Here is a 20745-nt window from a genome sequence, read left to right on the forward strand (position 1 = left end):
CGAGGTAGCTACGCAGATAGTGCAATGAAAAGCGATAGTTGGTTTGATATTTCTTTTGCCTGCAGCCACTGAGCCACGGCGTGGCCGGACGGTGCATATACGGGTCATTTTCACCTCCATGTGCCCGGCCGGCGGGCGCCGTCCACAGACTCACCGGCTACGAAGATTACTCGATCGAGGGCAACAGTGACATGGATTATACAGCGATCTTACCTCTAGTTACGTGCTTCACCACGTATACGGTCATCCATTCTACTTGTGGAGCGTGGACGGTGGACCGCGTCAAGCGCCAAGTGTCGGCGGGGCTTAATTAACCGATAAATTTCGGAATGGACATTTGTGACCTGAATACGCGCACGATGGGGGTAGATGTTTGGTCGCCATCACCGTGATCCAGATGAGACGCCGATCGATGGACGAGTCCGGTGCGTGGTCGGCGCCTGTGCGCTATATGGCATGGGCACGTTGGAAACGTAGTACATAACGAACGGGCGAACGGGCCGCGCGCATCGCTGCCTACGCTGGGGCCGAATGCCCACGAGGGGATCCTCGCCGGTTTCGCGTGTCTGGACGGTGGAATCCGGCGGGTCTCCGGCTACAGATAGATGAAGCGAAGCGACGCCGACCCGCCCGGCCGTGTTCGGGCTGGCAAAAAAAAAATATAATAGATTATTATCTGATTAATTAATTATTAATTATTAAAAGATATAAAATAGATTAATATAATTTTTAAAATAATTTTTTTAAAAAAATTATAAAAAATATACCGTTTAACCGTTTAGAAAACGTACGCGCGGAAGATAAGAGGGTAAATTAACTCATGGGAGACAAACGAACGTGGCCCTACTCTCGCCGCTCGCTCCAGCTCGCTTATGAACCGGCCGTTCATCCGCGGGGAGCGGACGCGCTCTGTACGTTTCGCTATGGGATGATGGATACTTTGAGTAGCTCGGACCCCACCAACGCGAGACAGCGAGAGGAAAACGAAAGGGCCGTGCGCTATGCCGCAACACACGGGGTAGTTTTCTTTCGTAATGGGCCTGGCTGGTGAAGTTTGTCCTGGTTAAGGCCCAAACTTATGGTGAAGGCTGGAGAGAACGTGCAGTGCGAAACGGGAGCGACCGATGATGCCATCGTAGGCCCATATGTAATAGCTACTAGGTTCGTGCCCGTGTATTGCTACAGGCAGCAATAATGATATAACATATAAAAAGTAATATATAACTTCAAAAAAATAATAATTTAATATTAATTTATGTTAAAACAAAACAGTCAGGTATGTCATATATCTAGACCCGTGATACGATTAACATAATGTTTTATAGGTGCCGGAAGCATCTTTCTGATATATATTTGCTTCGTGTGTAAATGCTTCAATGACGAAATTCCACCGCATTGACATTGGATCCTGAACACACATGAGGTCTATATACGTTAGTATATTACGCATAATGACACAATTGAATCCTGAATATTTTGCTATATATAATATAATAAAAAAATTTGTACGCACTATACAGATGAGAGTTTTACAGTTACTCTTCCATGCAGTCATGTACTGTAGGACGAGGAAACCACTTAAACACCTGTTGAGCACTATGGAGTTTTACGGTTTCAGCCCACTCTTGAGCACTATGGTTTTTACGGTATTTTGGAGCTCATGCTAAATCACACATTTTCTGTAATATAAAGTCGATGAGATAGTTGAACAATATGACATGAACATCATATATATTCATATTTGTATTTACATATTTAGAAAAGAATATGTTATTCACATAAAAAATAGTTATTTTCTTACAAATATACTTGCACTGAAACGAAGATCCATGAAGTGCTTTAAAATCTCGTGGGTGTAATACGTCAATCTCTTGTACTGACGATATGCACGAAAGCGAACACCCATGTTGAAGCATTCGCGAGACATGACTTGATTCTCATTTAAAGACGATTGGATGTCAGTGAGAGTTAAGGTTATTTCATACGGATAAAAGCTCACCCAGGACCTCCTGTAAACCAAGATAATTTAATGATGCACAAAATCTCATATAGATTAAACTATTATTTAAATTTAATCTAGTAAGGCAATGTGAAAGTTGAAGCTTACTTTAATGCAACGGTGTCATCAATTGACATAATGTAATCACACAATATCACGGTCAACTCATCCTTGCTCAATAGACAAGGATTGAAACCGAAATAACTCATCGGATGGTTCATCGCCACTTGCTTTGATGGCTAATTTCTGAGTTTCCTGAGTTCTGAGTTGGTAAACTGTTTGTGTCACAAATTCACAACTTAGAATGACTGTCAACCAGATTATCTAACACAGTGCAAAAAAAAAATGCCAGATTCCTGTCAAACAAGAAGTATAATAGTAGACTATAAGACAACTATAAGCATATGTGGCTGAGAGCAAAAATGAAAAATAAGGAGCGTTGGCTCAAATACAAGACCTAGCTCTACACATACTCCAATATATATGGATTAAATGCTAGGTGAGAGAAAGAGATATGAGAAAAATAGTGGTGCTAACCTTATAGCTAATCTAGTAGTTGTCTCTACTACTAAACTTGCTCTTAGAGAATGTTGTAGGTTCAGTTATCAATTATGTAATAAATATCCATATCAACAAGTCCAGTCCATCTGCACATTTTCTATGGTGCGTTGCAGTCTTTTGGGCACCTTCCCTCTGAATTCCAACATAATATTCAAGACTACCTTAACAAGCTTTTAAAACATGAACAAATGAAAGTGCACAGGAACTTACTCGATAGGCAGCTGAACTTCAGTAATGCCGGTGGTCCACTGCGTAGAGCTCTCTTCCGAGTTCTTCTTTCCAACCTATAAGCAGAAAAAAAAATTTGGCACGTGTCGAAACCATGAATAATCTAGCCTTCCAGGAGTACAATACATTGGAATCAATTCATCCACAAACCTTGAGGTGATCCGGTACGGTGTAGAGCTCATCGACCTGGTCTTTCTCCTCCTTGTCTTTGACATCAACCTTCTTGCTCCTCTTCTTCAACAGCTCGTTCTCCACATACCTCAACCTTCAAAGATCACAAGCAGCTTCAGCAATCCCGGAATCAAGATGAATGAAGCAAGGCGGATTTGGCGAAGGATGACACATGAAGTTAGAACGCACATGTTGGGATCCTCGATGGTGACGGCGGTCTCCTGCGCGAAGGTGCCCTGGAGGACGAGGTCCTCCTTGTCGGCATCCTCGGCGGCCGCTAACCCACCACCACCGCCTCCTCTCCCGCGAGGAGAGGCCCCGTCGGGAGGAGCCAACGACGCGCCCGCGGCGGCGGGGATACCCAACTTCCTCTCCCGAAGCTTCTGCATATACTTGATCTCCTCCAAAGCGACGCTGCGAGGCGAGAGAGTGAGAGAGAGGCATCAGCGAGAAGCCCCTGCCAAAACCAATCGAGAGGCGCGGGGAGGGTACCGGCGGGCGTTCTCGTCGTCGAAGTGGTCGGCGACGTCCGCCTCTTCGAGGTTCCACTTGCGGAAGTTCTTCCGCATGGTGGGACGGTGCTGGGGCTGGGCTAACTCGTTGTGGTCTCTGGCAATAGGTTTGGGCCGGTAGAACTCGCAGGGTCGCGTCGTCGAGGGCGAGGAGACGATGAGATCGAATAGGCGGAAAGTGCAAAATGCGGAAAGGGCGAGGAGACGAGATCTACGAGCGAGCAAAATGCGGAAAGGGCAGGACGTCGTCGTGGGCTGGCCTTGCGACGCGAAGGAGAATGGACGCGAACGAAGGGGACGACTCGCCCATACGCGTTTTTTAGAGTATAATAATTAGAGAAATCAGATTTCATCATTTTTCGTACGTTCCTAAACTACTAAATAATATATATTTTTAAAGAAAATTATATAGAAAAGTTGATTTAAAAAACATATCAATCTATTTTTTAAGTTTTTTATAGCTAGTATTTAATTAATTATATAATAATTTGTTGTTTTTGTGTTGGTTATTTACCCAACCAAAAAGAAATGTACCGAAAGAGCCTTTTGGGATTTGGATTCCATGCAACGAAGGTTCACCTAGGATGTGTTTGGTTCGTGGACGATGCGAGATGTCTTGGAGTAGATTGCATGATGGATTGATAATATTTTTCTATTTGGTTGGAAGGATAAGTTAGACCATGTTTTTTTTGTTTGGTTAGAGGAATAAGATGAGATAGAGTGATCTTGTCACATATTGGATAGAGAGATGGGGGATGGATGGTTAGATGTGGTAACATTTTCACAGTTATTTGGTGAGATTACCTCCCACCTCCCAACTAAAACAGTAAGGTATACTAATTATTATAGAATTAATCTAAAATAATATATGTTTATTTTATTATCTAATTAACCTAAAGTAATTATATGTTTATTATCTAATTAACTTAAAGTGAATACACATGTAGTTTCGTGATGATTTTATTACATAAGGCTGTTAACATTCTTAAGTTGGTGGAGTATTATTGAAGGTATCTTAGGTAACTTTGTCTTTCCACAATTTTTTTAATCTAATCCTTTATCTTAAAAAAAAATCTTTGCCATTACATGTGTTTGATTTGATAAAAAAAAGTTTTATCATTTGCAGTCGAGGACAACTACACTTACTCTTATACTTGTTGTATTCATTGTTGCACTGTTGTCTGTGGATGCTGCCCTTTGCCCTTTGCCCCTGTTTATCAATGTTCTACAACTTCCTATTACATTGTACAACTTCAGGCAAGCATACTTCTTCCAGGATCTTTTCATCAACATTCTTTTTCTTTGCTGAGCTGAGCTGCTTAGAAGATGTGAAGATGTGATAGTGATTGCCAGACGGAATGTAGAATTGATGGAAACATGTTGATTATTGTTGACGCATATCTAGTAAAACCTTAACTGAAAGTTATTCTCAGGTACATCCGTTGTATTTTCTATGTAATCGTAAAAGAAGATAAAACAGAAGCTAGGGACGCAACGACATCAATTACACCTTGACCTTCCCTGTCCACGTCAAGGTGTTGTTTGGGGGGAGGGGGTGTCGATAGGGTGGCATCGACACATATGATGGAATTATTAATAGAAGCACCCATGAGTTTCGTATAGTCGGAACGGGGATAGTCGGTGGATGGGCGTCAATTTGACATCTTTGTGCTATCGATGGTTATTTGGGTGGCAACGCATTGGGATGGCAGCAATAAGTATCGAAGAGAGAACTACAGATAAAAGCCTAGCGGTGGTTCGGGGATAACAAGGACAACATCTTCGAGCATCGTGCTTTTCTACCGGAGAGTTGTTAAGCTGCTACCCTTTCACTCTTTAACAAGACTCTCCAGGTGAAAACCTAGCCCAAGGTTTCTTGGGGTATGCAATTGCGGTGTTTTGAATGGTATTAACTTCCTGATGTGTCATGTAGGAGGTCTTGTTTCTCAACTTTGTTGAATCTTTGCCTCCATTTAGTCTTTGGTGTTCTCTTTTTGTTGTTATTAGGTTGGTGTGAGGGATGAGTGAATCCCTTCTTCTCTCGTTCTCTTCTCCCTCCCCACTCGGTTACACGTGGGAGCTCATCAAATACTTTTTTGTTTGGTGTTGGTGTTCGGCGGATCCGGATCATCTAAAGTTGATATATCAACAGTAGCATTTATTATCATTGGATACAAATCAGATCAAATCAGTTCGGCGTACTGTAGCAAAAACACTGTAGCATAAAATAATGTAGCATAAGGTCTAAGCCATTGGTCATTGGGATGGACGGACGAAACTTCGTGTCGTCTTTAACTTGCAGCCCATGCTGTTACTGTTACTGAAGGGGATCCAAATTCGTGTTGGGCAGGATGTTTGTGTATCTCCTTTGGACAACACAGTGATTAATTCCTCTTAGCGGTGACCGGCCGGTGGTGTTTTTTTTTAAATTTTTTATCATATCCTTCTATTGTTGTACTCTCTTCATAATTTAATAGTGACTAGCGTATTACTCATACGTCGCAACAAGATTTATTAAAATATTATTAGCATGCTATTAAAGTAGAATTAATAAAGTGGTTTGATACATAGGTCTAGGGGCGTGCCCACGTGTAGCTATCCGGGGTCACAGGACTCCGGGTAGAATTTTAATATTTAGTTATTTTAGTCCACATTAATCATATTATTAGTTAAAAATAAGAATATTATATGTGTATGACATGTATAGGACCCCGTTAATTTTTTTTTGGGTTCGCCACTGTATAGGTCTAAGTTATTTTTTCTTTCAAAAGAAGAAAATTGGTTGTGGGTAGGTGACAGATTCACCACCACCGCTATTCTTTTAGTAGACACAGTCTTTCTTTTGTCACGTATTTGACCATCCGTCTTACTATAAGTTGTAATTAATATTTATTTATTTTAATTGTATTTATTACTAAATACATTTTAACTATATCTTATATATATGTGTATGTTTTTAATAATACAAATGATTAAACGTATGATAAAAAAATTAACGATGTTATTTATTAAAATACGGACCATTTCATATTATAATATGTTTTACATGTGCCTATTCATCTACTGATAATTACATATGATTTATGTATATGTAGACACATCAGCATTTTTTATGCTATCTCAAAAGGAAGTTCGAATGGTCAGGCCCTGGTTGACGCCGTCTGCAGGCAGAAAATGCGATGAACTCAGGAGAGACGTGGCCGCCTTCTGTCCCCGTGTTACGACCGACGAAACTGAAAGTCAGGCCACAAACCGGTCCAGCCACCAACCACGGCCCGCAAACTTTGCAAAGACGAAACCCAGCAGGACGCGCCGGCCCGCTACACTTCTCCCCTCCTCCCCTCTACCAACCAAAGCGAAGCGACCCTCCCCTTCCATCCTCCCTCCTCCGGCCACCGCGGCGAGAGGTTCCCGATGGCGCCAACGGTGGAGATCAGCCACCTCTCCTTCACCTACCCGGGCATCGACGGCCGCCCGCCGCCCGGCGCGCCGCCGCTCATCGAGGACGTCTGCTTCTCCCTCGACGCCGGCCACCGCTGCCTCCTCCTCGGCTCCAACGGCGCGGGTTAACCCCCCTATTACCTTTTTCTACTGGGACCATTCCTTCCTCTTCATCGACTCGGTCTCTCTGGTCGCGGGGGTCTGATCTGGGTGGATGCTGCTGGGGTAGGTAAGACGACGATACTGAAGATACTTGGCGGGAAGCACATGGTGGATCCGAGCATGGTGCGGGTCCTGGGCAGGTCGGCCTTCCACGACACGGCGCTCACCTCCTCCGGCGACCTCTGTTACCTAGGTGGCGAGGTGGGCATGGCGTTTTATGAGTTCCATTTTCTCTCCTGTTGCAATTGCTGGCACCTGTAATGGCGTGCGCCAATTTTGGTTCTGGTCATCCGATGAATCTAATCGAGTATTTTTGTGAATTGGATGCAGTGGAGGCGCGACGTTGCCTTTGCGGGCTACCAGGTAAACATACAGATGGACATCTCAGCAGAGAAGATGATATTTGGTGTTGCTGGCGTTGATCCTCAAAGGAGAGATGGGCTTATCAAGGCAAGCTTAGATTCACTCCCATTGAGTTCATGGCCATATTGCATTTCATGGGAAGCTCTCATTTGACAATTTTTTGGGTGCGAGATTTACGAGGAAAGCTAAAGTTTGATACTTTGAGATCTACTGTTTTCGTGCAATTATGTTCTGTACCATTTACTTAATTGGCCATCCCTTTCCCTGGTGTGCGATATGCTGATAGGTAGAAATGTTCATGTGCTAATATGTTTTTGTTTTTTATTTTAAAATGGGTGTGTTCCCTCCATTTCCCCATTGATTAACGGGAAAAATATAGAAGTTTGCAAGGTTGGGTAATAATCTAGGTGAAAGATCACATTACCTAAGCATATTCATCAGCAGCGAGAGGCTGGTAGGATCATATGGGCTTTCAACTATGCTAGCTAAATCTAATGCTTTTGCAGTGATATATTCACATGGTATCCAGACACCTATCTATTTTGCGTGGTCATTCACTTGCATGTCCTCACCAGTCACATACAAGTAACCAACCAGAATACAAACCAATTCTGGTAGTAAGTGTTAATGAATACATCCCAGGTGATTGTGAATATATTTTTGTTAGGTGAAAAACATGAGGTTCATGTTACTGCTGTCCTACAAAGAACGCTTTATGTAATGAAGTTAAACCATTCCCATGTTCAGTAAACTTAAGTATGCCATCTGATAGCATCTTGGCCTCATGGGTACCCAAATCCCTTTGCTAACCCTTGACGATGAAACACAATTTGAAAGGTCCTGGGGATATATCCTCATCTTTTGGCCTATGCTTATGCTTATAAGCCAAAATTTGAATTTTTCAACCTTAAATTTGGAATTAATTTTGCAGTTTTTTCACGTAGTTTTTTTTTCAATCTTTGCTTTTAGATCGCTAAGAACATGTATATAAAAATTTAATTCATATATTTTTCGTTTTCAAATATGCCGTTTGGCTTATGCAAGGAATAAGCCAAAAGATGGGCACCATAAAAGCACAAATCGGTAAATAAAAAACTTTTCAATTGTTCGGTGAGAGAACAGTTGGAGAAGATCAAAGTGTTCCTTTTATTATACCCCAGTAAACACATTAAAACGAAACTTTTAATTGATGCATGCTATTAATGTTAAAATGACTTCAAGAGTTAAGACTTCTATGTCATTAGTTAATCTCACATAGATATAAGTACATAACTTACCTAATCAAGCTTATTATAGATGAGCTAAATAAACTAAGATAATCTCTAACATATATTTAGGTAAACTTAGCTTGTTAGTTCTGTACTCATTAGAGGGTATATGTGCTGATCCTACCTTTACTTAGGATAATGCAACCATAACCATTTGTTTACACTCATGACCTGTTTAATTAACTTTCCTTTTTCCATGCTATAGATATTGGATATTGATCTTGCCTGGCGCATGCATAAGGCATCCGATGGTCAAAGGAGACGAGTCCAAATTTGCATGGGGCTTCTCAAGCCATTCAAGGTTTGTTCCATCTTGCTGATTATGAAAAAGATGTGCCATGTTTGCAATTTACGTCCAAACAGCAAGGTGCTAACATGATTCTCTTTTATTTATTTTTTGAATTCAGGTTCTTCTTCTTGATGAGATCACAGTCGACCTGGATGTGTTGGCCAGAGCAAATCTATTGACATATCTAAAGAAGGAATGCGAAGAACGGAGTGCTACAATCATCTATGCTACACATATTTTTGACGGACTTGATGATTGGCCAACACACATTGTGAGCTTTTGTGCTATAAATTTCTAGGCTGGAGAATTTTTTCGTGGATTATTGAAGACTTGCTGCAATTGGATTTCAGGTGTACATTGCCCATGGGAAGTTGCAACTAGCACTCCCTTTAGAAAAGGTGAAAGAAATGAGCCAGTTATCTCTCATGGTAAGTAGCACTCATATAACAAAATAGTATTTTTTTAGCATGTTATTTATGTTCATCTTATTTTGCTGCATTTTGACCTCAGAGAACAGTGGAAAGTTGGTTGAGGAAAGAGAGAGACGAGGACAGGCGGAGAAGAAAGGAGCGGAAGGAGAAGGGCCTCCCAGAATTTGACAAGTTTACTGAGGGGAGCCGGGTTATAGGTGATCCCGTTGCCAGAGCGGTGAACAATGGGTGGGCAGCAGGAAGGCTCGCCTCAACGGTCGCTGGTGAAGAGAACTTCATTTTCAGCTCTAACAGCGTTCTTAGGCAATAAACTTATCCTGTAATTTGGCTTTCTATTGATGAATAACGATCCTATAGATCATACCACACCACAAAACAACACAACACAACACAGGAGTTTGGCCAGGAACATGCTAACAGCAACGTTCTTGTGTGTACACACAGAGAGAACTGAGATTATTACAAATATTTTTCCTTGTATGTATATGACTCGTAATTTCGGTTCCATGATCTGATACTAGTTGCCGCGTAAGTCAGTTTATTGTATATCTGATTTATTTTCCTTGATAATGTGCATATACCCATTATTTATATTTTTCTTTTCATTTAAATATTTCTTATTGCCAAGGGCAACACTAGTTGCTTAGCAAGAAGATGAGCACCTCCATGTTGAACACTTGAACTTGAACTCAGGTCGATGGAGAATGTACGTTAGAGGGCCTCCCACCATGGGTAAGTATTATTTGATCTCATTCTAACAAATTTGATTGTTTGCATTGTGTTATTTAATCTGGTGCCTAACGTGATGAAAGTAACTTATAATGGTATGCACTCTACTTGCAGGATGCCATGTAAATATCATATTGTATGGTGCACTGTTGTGTTCTCCTGTAACGTGACAAATAAGGGGCTGATTGGATCCATAGATTATTTTTTTTTGTCACATCAGAAGATCTTAATTAGAAGTATTAAATATAGACGGATAACAAAACTAATTGTATAAATAAAGGCTATTTCATTAGAAAATTTTTTAAGCCTAATTAATCTATGATTAGCAAATGTTTGCTGTAGCATCATAATCGCTAATCAGGGACTAATCAGGCTCAATAGATTCGTCTTGCGAAATAGTCTAGAGTATGAGATGAGTTTTATTAATAGTCTATATTTAATACTTTTAATTAGTGTCAAACATTTGATGTGATAGGGACTTAAAATAAATCCCTAAAAACAAGCCGGGTCTAAGAAAATGCCACAACAAATGTCAAGCAAAAGCTGCATGGATGAAAACCTCTAATGGATGAGTCTTTAGTTCTGCAATGGACCAAATAAAAATACAACAATCATTACGAAAATAGGAGGCCGCCTAAAGCAATTCGGGAACTTGCAATAACAATGCTGCATCCACGTTCTCTTCTCTGTGTGCACATTTTGATCGGTTCATTTGTTGTTAGGGTTGTTTAGTTCCTAATTTTTTTCTCCAAAAACATCATATCAAATTTTAGACACCTAAATAAAACATTAAATATAGATGAACTAAAAAACTAATTGTATAGTTATGAAAGAAATCTTGAGACGAATTTTTTGAGCCTAATTAGCCTATGATTAGCCATAAGTGCTACAGCAACCAATATGTACTAATGACGGATTAATTAGGCTCAAAAGATTCGTTTCGCGGTTTTCAGGTTAGCCGTGAAATTCGTTTTTTCATTCGTGTCCAAAAACATCTTTCGATATACGGTTAAATATTTAACGTGACATTTCTCCTAAAAATTTTCTCAATCTAAACACACCTTAGTAAGGAATAACGATTGCCGTGCGCGTTGCCTCGTGACGTGCACTGTTGTAATAGGCAACTGTAGCATCAAGGACATCACCCGTAGTAATGGACCAAATGCTCAGTCCTTTTCTGCCTTATCTAAGGCCGTCTTCGGTCTTTCCGCACGCACGCTTGCCAAACAGCTAAACAGTTTAGTTTTTTAAAAGGTTGTTTCAAAAAATCATATTAATATATTTTATTTTTTTAATAATTAATAACTAATTAATTATGTACTAATCTTTTATTATTTTTTTCGCGCCGGATACCTAACTCACCATCTCACCCCAAACGGACACGGCAAAAATCAGAAATGAATAGGACCACTCCTAGCTGTTACTTTGGTCCATTGAAGCATATTCTGACGGTTCTTAGTGGCATTGCAATGTGCTAAGTTCATATAGCATGTTTATGACTTCGGACATTAATTCAGGTTTGTGTGAACCATCCCACGTACAACTTTTATACGTGTGTTCTTAATAATCTAAAAGTCAATGCTGAAAAATAAACCACGATAAAAACCTTCAAAATCTAATTCAAAATTAAAATTAGAATTTTAATTTTTGGCTTATAAGCATAAATATAAGTGAAAGATAGGACTGGTACATTGCAATTTCTTTTCTGTTCTTTTCAGCTTTGAATGATCCCGTTTCAAGGATTACAACCTCTGCAAAGTCAAAAACGCTTGCATTGGACAAGTTTAGGAATACTCTCGTCCGTAACATTTAATCATCCAAACACACGTATAAGAATGAGAGAAGTCCCAAGATTTTCAAGATCAGTACACAGCAAAAACCAAGACCACATACTTGTCAATTCGTTTATGTCATACTCGACTTTTGAACCATGGTATATTACATTGGTATTATGTTCAAACACAATCAACTGAACATATGGGCTCATGGTTAAGAGAGCTTATGCGATGTTGCAACTTGCAAGCATCTTGTTAATGCTGATGACCAAAAACATGTGTTTAGTTGTTGCCTTGTTGGTATGCTGTCAGTGACGTCGTGTTCATCTGCTAGAGAAAACGAAAACGCACACCATGACTAAAATTTTCTGTAAACTTTCAGTCACTGTCCAAGTATCGAGTATCCACTAGTAAACTTTCTGCACTTCGGAAGGTGTTTCCGTCGCACTAAAATACTTTTGGATTAAGATCCTATACCATTAATATACCATTAAGTCACTAACGTATGAGATGTACGTACCAATAACTATAGTGACACTACCACAATGGTAGAAGATCTAGATCTCGTTCGTTCATCACTTTTAAGTAAGCCAAATTCTCTCTTTTTTCTTGCGCACATTTTCTGAACTGCTAAACGGTACATTTGGGAAAGTTACATTGAAAAATTAAAATAATCTATTTTTTAACTTTTAATTATAAATTAATCATGTACTAATATATTATTATATTTTTCACGGGTTACTTATCCTACTACCGAACACGACGAGTCCTCCAACTGTGACAGTAAGAATATTGAACCTTTCCTGCTGTTCTAAGTTCCAACCGGCTATGACACACTCGTTTGCTGGCTCAGCTTAATATTGTGCTGGCTAGTATGTCGTGAATATCGTTGGATATACTTCATAACTTATATTTTTATGTTTTTATTGAATTTTTTAGTTAAACAAATTAAACTTTACGTCCAACAGTAGTAGGATGGCATATATTTATATTTGTAAGAAAAATATTTATACATCACATTTAAAAGTCAAAGATGTCATATATATATATATATATATAAATAAATATCGAGGAAAATATTTAAGTCCGGTTACAGTCTCGCTCTCGCCGTCAGTCGCCGATGTGGAGTAGGCATCAACAAGAGCTCAAACTCCGGACGTGCCGCCGGCTCCGGCCGGTAAAACATTGAACCCAGTCAAACCACGTATTTATAAAAAATAATTTATAAATAAAAATTTTATATACATGTTCTTAGGGATTTAAAAATAAACTAGATAAAAAACTTTAAAATATACCTCAAATTATATTTAAAATTAAAAATTTAAATTATAAGCTTAAAGAAAAAAAAGATGTATCCTTTGCCGAATAAAAAAAAGGCAGAGCACCTTTCTTTCCCACCAAGAAAGACAAGGCACAGCACAGTGCCAGTGTGCCACCCCTCCACACATGGAATTTTTGACATTTTAGTTCTTATAAAATACTTATTTTATAAATAAATCTTTAAAAACTTACGGTATAAATGCACTTTTTGACCGCACCAATAATATTGACGCCGTCCTTCCACGTGAACGTAACATTATCATTTAGAGAACGACGCTAATGTCATTGACGCTGTCATATACAACGACGACGTCGATGGCGTTAACGAGGCCAAAAATATCTATTTGTATAATAATTTTTTTAAAAAACTATTTATAAAATAAGTTTTTCACATGATTGAGCACCACCACCAAGGCCCGGCCATGTCACGGCAAAAGGGTGGCCACCTCATCTCGTCACCAGAAAAACCATTTTTTTTCTCCTTTTTCCCATTTCGCTCGCAACTCTCGCCCTCTCGTCTCCTCTCCTCCTTTCCCTTCGCCTCGCCCCGCACCGCACCCCCTCTCCTCTCCCCAGTCCCCCCCGCCCATCATCGCGTCGCCGCGACGCCATGCTCGCTCCTCCCGCGTCCTAGCGGCCGACGCACCAGGGCTTTGGATTGCCTCTCTCTCTCTCTCTCTCTCTCTCTCTCCCGAGTTCTGCACACCCATGGCTTGGGCCTCGTCTACAGCCGCCGTCGCCGCCGCGGAGCGCCGCCGGCTCGCCTTGGCCTGATTGATTGATTGGCTCCCCTCGACCACCTCTCTCTCTCTCTCTCCCTGCGTGCTTTTACGGTAGTCCCCTTCGACCCTTTCGGTGCGATGTTGTAATATCTTGCGGAATTCGTGCTCTTTTGGGGGATTAAGGGTGGATTTTATTTCCCTTTTGAGGGGTAAGAATGGATAGGGTGGTGGTGGTAACGATGGCTTTTCTGGGCAGGGCGGACGATGGTATTTCAGTAGTGGTACTTTGTGTGTTATTGATTGCACATGGATTTCCTTGGTTGCCTCGAGCTAAATTTCCAGAATTAGCTATTGGTAACTCCTAAATATCTGTTAGGTGCGTTCAATTTGTATCCAGAAGAATTTATGAAAGATTTGGCAGTCTGGGCGTTCGCTTGCTTTGTTGTTCTGGTGCCAGTGGGGGCTAATTCTGCCATAACTACAGATATATGCTCGTTTTGGGTGGTTTTTGGTTATATGTGAGCTGGGCTACTGCACGGTGCTAATTTCCTCTTAGGTGGAATCCTTGCTTGAGGATTAGAGTTGACGGGTATTGCTGATGTATCTTTGGAGCTTTGGTGATCAAAGGATGCGACCTGCTCAATAAACAATTACAGCCTGTACAACTTGGCTGCATTTAATTTGCAAATATTCTATGCTTGCGCTAGCATCAGCACTTATGCTAGAATTAGTATATTTTAGTTGCTTGTGGGTCTGTTAGAATTGAGTCTGCGGTTAGTACGGTGGTCCTGATTGTACTATGGAATTATATTCTATGAAGAATCTGTGCTTAAATTTTAATGAAGGTGCTAGGCCTTGGAGTTGCTATGCTGTCAGCTGTTGTTTTTCTAGAGAAATATATCTACAATTTTGTAGTATAACACTGTTTTTTCTCAACGAACAGTAAAATCTGATCCCTTTTTTACCCTTTTTTTCCCCAGAATTTCAGAGGCATTGACCTATCATAAAAAACAGGCAGTTCTGATCCAAAAAGGATACAAAATTGAGAGTTAGAGGTATCCATGGTAATTTTATCCTGCCATATAAATCTTCATGCAGATTGATGTGTTTGTTGTATCTTCTGTTTATTTTGTTTCTTGATATCTTTGACAATCCAGACCAATCAAGTTCATTAATTTGAGCTTAGATGATTTTAGACTATATTTTGCTCCAAGCTGCAGAAAGATTGCACATTGTTCTTCTGATACACTTTACAGATATATTCATTTTATCCTCCAATAAAAAGGGAAACAAAACAACAAAGCTATTTAGATGAAAAAAGAGTTCATTTTTAACTGCAGGCCTAATCGTAACTTTTGTGTTTGATAAAGAAATGCAGAAATTTTTGTATCTGATGAGTATTTGGAGATATGGGTTGTCCCACACTTAGTGGCTATGTTTCTATGGTTTCAGATGCCTGGCTTTGGTACAAGTTCTGCCATGGGTTCTGCATCTCACCCGGCTAGAATTGAGTATGACTCAAGTAACAGCATGTCATCTCAGTACGTATATGAGCAGGGCCTTTATTATCCAGCAACAAATGGTTATGCTTACTATACAGGTGCATGTTCCCCTAGCCTCTCATCAGTTTATTTATTTTTGTGTTTTCAATCCTTGATGCTTATTTATTTATTTGTTTATTTTCACTTTGGGCAGGATTTGAGCCACCTGTTGAATGGACTGATCACACTACTTTTGTGGGGGTAGACAGCCAAAACCTACAACTGCCAGTAAGTTTTATGTAGAACCATGGTTAATGATTACAACATTTTTAAATTATCTATTCTTGTGGTTATTTCTTGATGGTTACTTTTTTGGTTGCACAGAATGACAACCTTCCATATGTATATTGCACACCTGGCTATGGTTTTTCTTATTACTCTCCAGATCAGTACACTTATATGCCTGGCATGGTAATGGGAGTTGATGGCTCTTTTGTTGGAAGCCAACAGTATTTTGCTAGTCCATATCAACTTCCTGGCCCGGCATCTGGTTTCTTCCCAATGTCTATTCAGCCCAGTGCAGATTTCAGCTCAAATGTTTCTGCAGAACCTCCTTTATGTAGTACTGGCACTGGCACATCTGTTGTTGCTAGTAGGCTTGCTAACGCTAGTATGAAAAACAAATATCAAATGTCTGGAAATACAGCTCCAGCTTCTCAGACTGCCCCCTCTGGAAGTCCAGCTGTTGGCCGTCCTCAGCATGCCTATGAAAATGAAATCACAAACAAGCCATCTAATCTGCCTGATACTAACATGAGTAAACGTGACAAATCCTCTGCCTCACACATCACAATTCCAGTGGATGCTTCATCGACTGATAAGGTATATGGATTAAACTTGAACATATACAATTCAAGACTTGTACCTTCTGGCACCGAAAGGAAAATACACAACTACTTTCTTCTTTTAAAATAAAATCTGCATGCTTCTGCAATTTATTTTGCTATTATTCTCATCTGTACTTATGGACTTGAGCATTTTGTTTCTTTTCAAGACTATGTGCCTACACGTTAATGTTCGTACAGAACACTGAATTAAGACCTACAAATACAATATAATCTGTCTTGCAATGTGGATTCTAATTATAAGTAGTGCTGTACTAAAAGCAAACATCCTTATGCCCCCTCATATTTCTTCTTCTGTTTGTTTACTTTGTGAAAATTATTCATTATCTCATGGAGTTATGGTACCATTCTTAGTCACTTTGTGTTGCTATTTCTTTTGGGGAGAAATTGCCTCTTTTGTTCCCCATCAACTACCAATTAGCTAACGCAAATATTATGTTCCCTAACTTATATTAAACCTGGAGTTTTTAATTATGCCACCTGCAGGATGGAAAATCTGATGCAGGTAATCAGTTAAAAGAACATGTGCCATCCCTTCAGGTTATTTCAGGTCCCATGGCTGGCGAAAGTGGACAAAGCAAAGCAACATCAAGCTGTACATTGGAAAAAATCACGATAAATCCTGACCAATACAATAAGGTTCACTTTCCTGTTGATTATCCAGATGCCAAGTTTTTTGTCATCAAATCTTACAGCGAGGATGATGTACATAAGAGCATTAAATATAATGTATGGTCAAGCACGCCTAATGGCAACAAGAGATTGGATGCAGCCTACTCAGATGTACAAGGAAGAGTTCTGGGAAAGTGTCCAATATTTCTCTTTTTTTCTGTGAGTATTGATGAGTCCTCTTTTGCTTTTTCATAGAATTGTTATTTGTGAATTTTACTTAGTAACACTTATTCTTTAGGTTAATGCTAGTGGGCAGTTCTGTGGTGTTGCTGAAATGGTTGGCCCTGTTGATTTTCACAAAGACATGGGTTTCTGGCAGCAGGATAAGTGGTCTGGGAGCTTCCCGGTGAAGTGGCACCTAGTAAAGGATGTACCCAACTCCACCTTTCGGCACATTATATTAGAGAACAATGAGAACAAGCCTGTTACCAACAGCCGGGATACACAAGAGGTAATTTTGATAAGTTTCTGGAATATAATAGTTATATACTTTGTGTCATGTTGTATCAATATGCTCAGATACTTAAATAGTTGAAAGTCTAGCTAAAATAGTTGAATTATAGATGGAGTTTTGGAACTGTAAAATCTTGCAGCCCCATCTTTTTGCCTTCACTTTTGCTTATAAGACAAAATTTGTTTTTTTAACCTTAAATTTGGAGTAGATTTTAGGTTACATCGTCGTTTATTTTCAGCCTTGAATTTTAGATAACTAAAAACACATATATAAAAGTTTTATTCATAAAATAATTTTCATTTGCAAATATATTGTTTGGCTTTTTCCTTGAAAAAGCCTCAATCAACCCCTTAGTTTATTTGTTCTGATCTAACATTGTTCTTCTATTTATTGCTATATAATATAAACACATCTGAATATCTATTATATATATAAAGTAATAGGAAAAGGAGTAATCAGTTAAAAGATCAATCGGACGAATATTTGCTATAACAGAAAAGATCAGGTCCTAATCTTGTCTTGTCCGATTCAAAAAACTTTTTTCCTCTTATTTTCCGTTGATTTTCCTCTTCCGATTCCAACAAAACCTGTTGTTTTCTCTTTTTTTTTCTTGTCCGATTCCAACAAAACCCGTTGTTTTCTCCTTTTTTTTCTCTTGTAGAAATCTGAAACCTAATCTTGTCTTGTCCGATTTTAAAAAATATTATCTTTTCTTTTTTCTCTCTCTTATTTTCTTTCGATTAATCTCGGAATTTCTAGCCCTTCAGAGACAGATCAGATCAGATCAATAGCAATAAAAAAAGAAAAGATCAATCTGACAGATTAATGTTTCTATAAAACGTGCATATTTTATGTTCATTTGATATGTGCATATTTGGTGTGAGAATAGATGAAGTAGTATAATATTGGATAGAAAAATTGAAGCAGTAACAAACTAGGACTTAAAACGGACAAAAAAATTGGAAAAAAATTGAAAGGAATTCAGGACTCTTGAAATGGACAAGTATACTTTGTAATTTGTGTGAAACACCTTGGATATCATGTGAGAAAAAGATTTATTTGTTATCAATTTATTGTGTAAATCATGATGAAAATGAACGGTTGGAACAGGTTATGGACAATCACATATGCCTAAAAATATTTAATTTATTTTAAAAGTGAACACTATGTTATTTGAAACAGGTTATGGACGATCACAAATAAGTAATATATATGAAAAATATCCGAAAGAATGTAACTCGATATGAAGAGAAGATGACAATTTTAGTGTGAAGATGGAGGGAAGAAGAGATTATACCATAAATTTTGTACAACTTTGATTTATTATAGTATTATTCTTAGATCTATTATGTTATTAAGATAATATAAAAGGAGTCACTGTTTTACTTTGCGTGGAGCATCAAATGTAAAAGTTTGATTTAAGTTAGGTCCGAGTTTAAACTATATTACCACTTTTAATATTATATTTTACAATATAATATAAAACTATATTTGATATTATATAAGAAATTTCACAACAAGGTTAGCCACGCAGTCTGCGCGGGTCATGATGCTAGTTCTTTTTATGTAAGCTTCCTAACTAGGGTCACATGTGTTGATGTCCTGATGACAATGACTTGTTTTCTGTAGATTCCTCTTAAGTCTGGGATAAACATGCTGAAGCTATTTAAGGATGGTCCGTTGACAACATCTATTCTTGATGACTTTCCATTTTATGAAGGGAGACAGAAGGCGATGCTACAAGAGAAATGTAGACGTTCGGGTAGAAATTTTGATGAATGCATGTATGTTCCAGCATTTGTTGCTAAAAGCACTGTTGATGCAGTTGGTGAACCTGCAGAAGTAGGTAAAGGCCAGTTTAGCAGCAAAGATCCACATTCAGGGGATGTCAAACAGGATTGTGGTACATGTGAGCAACCTGACAAGCTGAACCAAACGAAAGATGTTGTGGTCACTGAAGCGCTCAAAACGGATGGAGGAACATTTGTTGGGCAACTTGAGCATGCAAAAACTAACCAAGATAGTTTAGATGGCAGAGTTGATCATCAAAGTGAAAACTGTTCCTGTTCTGCCCCACCAGAAAATGATGAAACAAAACCTGCTAGCTTGAGCGAACTAGTAAAGCTAAATGGGAAGAGTCATAGTGATTGTGAAGCACAACCTTTAATAAACTTATCAGAATCCAATTATTCTTCTGTCAAGAAAGGTCATCCTGAAAATTTTGGTGGTCAGAACCTCTCAAATTTTATGAAAGAGGGAGGAGCTGGGACAGTCGAGGAAAGGAAGTCGACCAAATTTGTTACCAAACGACAGGACTTCCCATCTAGACGAGTGGACAAGGAAGCGAAAGGCAATGCTAATGAGATGGCAGTGATTACTACAACTGGGGTTGTGAAGGTTGGCTCAGTGCACATCAAGGTAAATGTGGCAGGTGAGTCGTCGTCAGAGATTATAGGTGATGAAAATGGGCTTCCCTGATAGTTCAGAAGAATATATCTATGAATGAAGGGAATGGTGTCAAGTGGGGCAGGACTCAGTTGCAAGGGCATGCAATCATTTTTTGGGGGTGAGTGCTTTGGAAGGTTTTGGGGGGAGAGGGGATGGGGTTGGTTGCTTGTGAGATCTTAGCTTAATCTCTAATTGTGTTGTTCAGTGTTTTTTTTTTCGAGGTTGCTCTTGGGTATAGGCATTTATCTTCTTTTTTGGGTACATAACCTCCGACAGGTCATAGATGTTTTGTGGTGGGAAAAATGTTTTCCGTTTTGTTGTTATGGTAGTCCTTTAGTTCATCTGCTCATATTTGATGAGTGAATGATATAAAGGAGAGAAGAAGCCATTCATTGTTGACGACGACTGGGTTTTGCATTTGGTGGTATTGGGTGAAATGTAACCGTGTTCACCACTGTACCGAATTGCCAATACAGAAAGTATCGATTACTGATTTGCTGATGACTAGTACTCCTCCGTATCATAACGTGTTTCATAACGTATGTTTGATTTTTTTACCTGCAATGTTTGATCATTTGTCTTATTTAAAAAATTATGAAAATATCATTTATTTTGCTTGTGACTTACTTTATTATCAAAAGAACTTTAAACATGACTTATTATTTTTTATATTTATACTAAATTTTTGAATAAGACGAATGATTAAATGTTACAACAAAAAAGTCAAATATCTTACATTATGAAACGGCGGTAGTAATTCGGTAGCAACTGTTATCTCATGTATTTCACATGACTATTTTTTATTTTTTTCTGT

The 20745-nt window shown here is 39.0% G+C and overlaps 3 protein-coding genes across 11 annotated transcripts; 2 read left to right on the forward strand and 1 right to left on the reverse strand.

Moving 5' to 3' along the window:
• Positions 1 to 1327: 1327 nt before the first annotated feature.
• On the reverse strand, positions 1328 to 3650 carry LOC102706739 (protein COP1 SUPPRESSOR 2-like). Of its 7 annotated transcripts, none has more exons than XR_001549836.1 (6): positions 3452 to 3650; positions 3149 to 3373; positions 2939 to 3053; positions 2771 to 2844; positions 2537 to 2692; positions 1328 to 1408 (listed from the first exon to the last, which is right to left on the reverse strand). XR_001549836.1 is itself a non-coding variant. In XM_015835100.1 (5 exons), the coding sequence occupies exons 1-5, from the start codon at positions 3526 to 3528 to the stop codon at positions 2629 to 2631; spliced, it is 555 nt and encodes a 184-aa protein (XP_015690586.1). In that variant the 5' UTR covers positions 3529 to 3650; the 3' UTR covers positions 2415 to 2628. The 7 variants fall into 7 exon arrangements, 1 of the variants encoding a protein (XP_015690586.1); XR_001549834.1 differs by lacking the exon at positions 2537 to 2692 and adding an exon at positions 2108 to 2355 and having other exon boundaries at positions 1337 to 1408; XR_001549833.2 differs by lacking the exons at positions 1328 to 1408; positions 2537 to 2692 and adding exons at positions 1676 to 2009; positions 2108 to 2355.
• Positions 3651 to 6799: 3149 nt separating this feature from the next.
• LOC102706734 (ABC transporter I family member 20) lies at positions 6800 to 10021 on the forward strand. The gene is made up of 7 exons (XM_006649925.3): positions 6800 to 7036; positions 7142 to 7275; positions 7405 to 7524; positions 8911 to 9006; positions 9113 to 9265; positions 9345 to 9422; positions 9505 to 10021. The coding sequence occupies exons 1-7, from the start codon at positions 6886 to 6888 to the stop codon at positions 9733 to 9735; spliced, it is 963 nt and encodes a 320-aa protein (XP_006649988.1). The 5' UTR covers positions 6800 to 6885; the 3' UTR covers positions 9736 to 10021.
• A 3764-nt stretch (positions 10022 to 13785) lies between these two features.
• Positions 13786 to 20438, forward strand: LOC102707011 (YTH domain-containing protein ECT4-like). Of its 3 annotated transcripts, XM_040522002.1 has the most exons (8): positions 13786 to 14082; positions 14952 to 15035; positions 15424 to 15571; positions 15667 to 15740; positions 15837 to 16334; positions 16844 to 17188; positions 17268 to 17480; positions 19113 to 20438. In XM_040522002.1, exons 2-8 carry the CDS (start codon positions 15033 to 15035, stop codon positions 19959 to 19961), a joined length of 2130 nt encoding a protein of 709 aa, XP_040377936.1. In that variant the 5' UTR covers positions 13786 to 14082; positions 14952 to 15032; the 3' UTR covers positions 19962 to 20438. The 3 variants fall into 3 exon arrangements, with proteins under 3 accessions (XP_040377936.1, XP_006649989.1, XP_040377937.1); XM_006649926.3 differs by lacking the exon at positions 13786 to 14082 and having other exon boundaries at positions 14113 to 15035; XM_040522003.1 differs by lacking the exon at positions 13786 to 14082 and having other exon boundaries at positions 14113 to 15035; positions 17349 to 17480.
• The last annotated feature ends 307 nt before the right edge of the window (positions 20439 to 20745 follow it).

This window comes from Oryza brachyantha, chromosome 3 (assembly GCF_000231095.2).
Source record: "Oryza brachyantha chromosome 3, ObraRS2, whole genome shotgun sequence".
NCBI classification, from domain to species: Eukaryota; Viridiplantae; Streptophyta; class Magnoliopsida; order Poales; family Poaceae; genus Oryza; species Oryza brachyantha.

What these genes read in the sequence shown, in the direction of transcription:
- LOC102707011 (XM_040522002.1), top strand. An exon ending in GCCAAAACCTACAACTGCCA is followed by an intron (nt 15,741 to 15,836) that starts GTAAGTTTTATG and finishes TTGGTTGCACAG; the next exon opens with AATGACAACCTTCCATATGT. An exon ending in ACAGCCGGGATACACAAGAG is followed by an intron (nt 17,481 to 19,112) that starts GTAATTTTGATA and finishes TGTTTTCTGTAG; the next exon opens with ATTCCTCTTAAGTCTGGGAT.
- LOC102706734 (XM_006649925.3), top strand. Translation starts at nt 6,886, where the DNA reads ATGGCGCCAACGGTGGAGATCAGCCACCTCTCCTTCACCTACCCGGGC. An exon ending in GGAGAGATGGGCTTATCAAG is followed by an intron (nt 7,525 to 8,910) that starts GCAAGCTTAGAT and finishes TCCATGCTATAG; the next exon opens with ATATTGGATATTGATCTTGC. An exon ending in ATGATTGGCCAACACACATT is followed by an intron (nt 9,266 to 9,344) that starts GTGAGCTTTTGT and finishes ATTGGATTTCAG; the next exon opens with GTGTACATTGCCCATGGGAA.
- LOC102706739 (XM_015835100.1), bottom strand. Translation starts at nt 3,528, where the DNA reads ATGCGGAAGAACTTCCGCAAGTGGAACCTCGAAGAGGCGGACGTCGCC. An exon ending in ACCATCGAGGATCCCAACAT is followed by an intron (nt 3,054 to 3,148) that starts GTGCGTTCTAAC and finishes TGATCTTTGAAG; the next exon opens with GTTGAGGTATGTGGAGAACG. An exon ending in GAAGTTCAGCTGCCTATCGA is followed by an intron (nt 2,693 to 2,770) that starts GTAAGTTCCTGT and finishes GTTGGAATTCAG; the next exon opens with AGGGAAGGTGCCCAAAAGAC.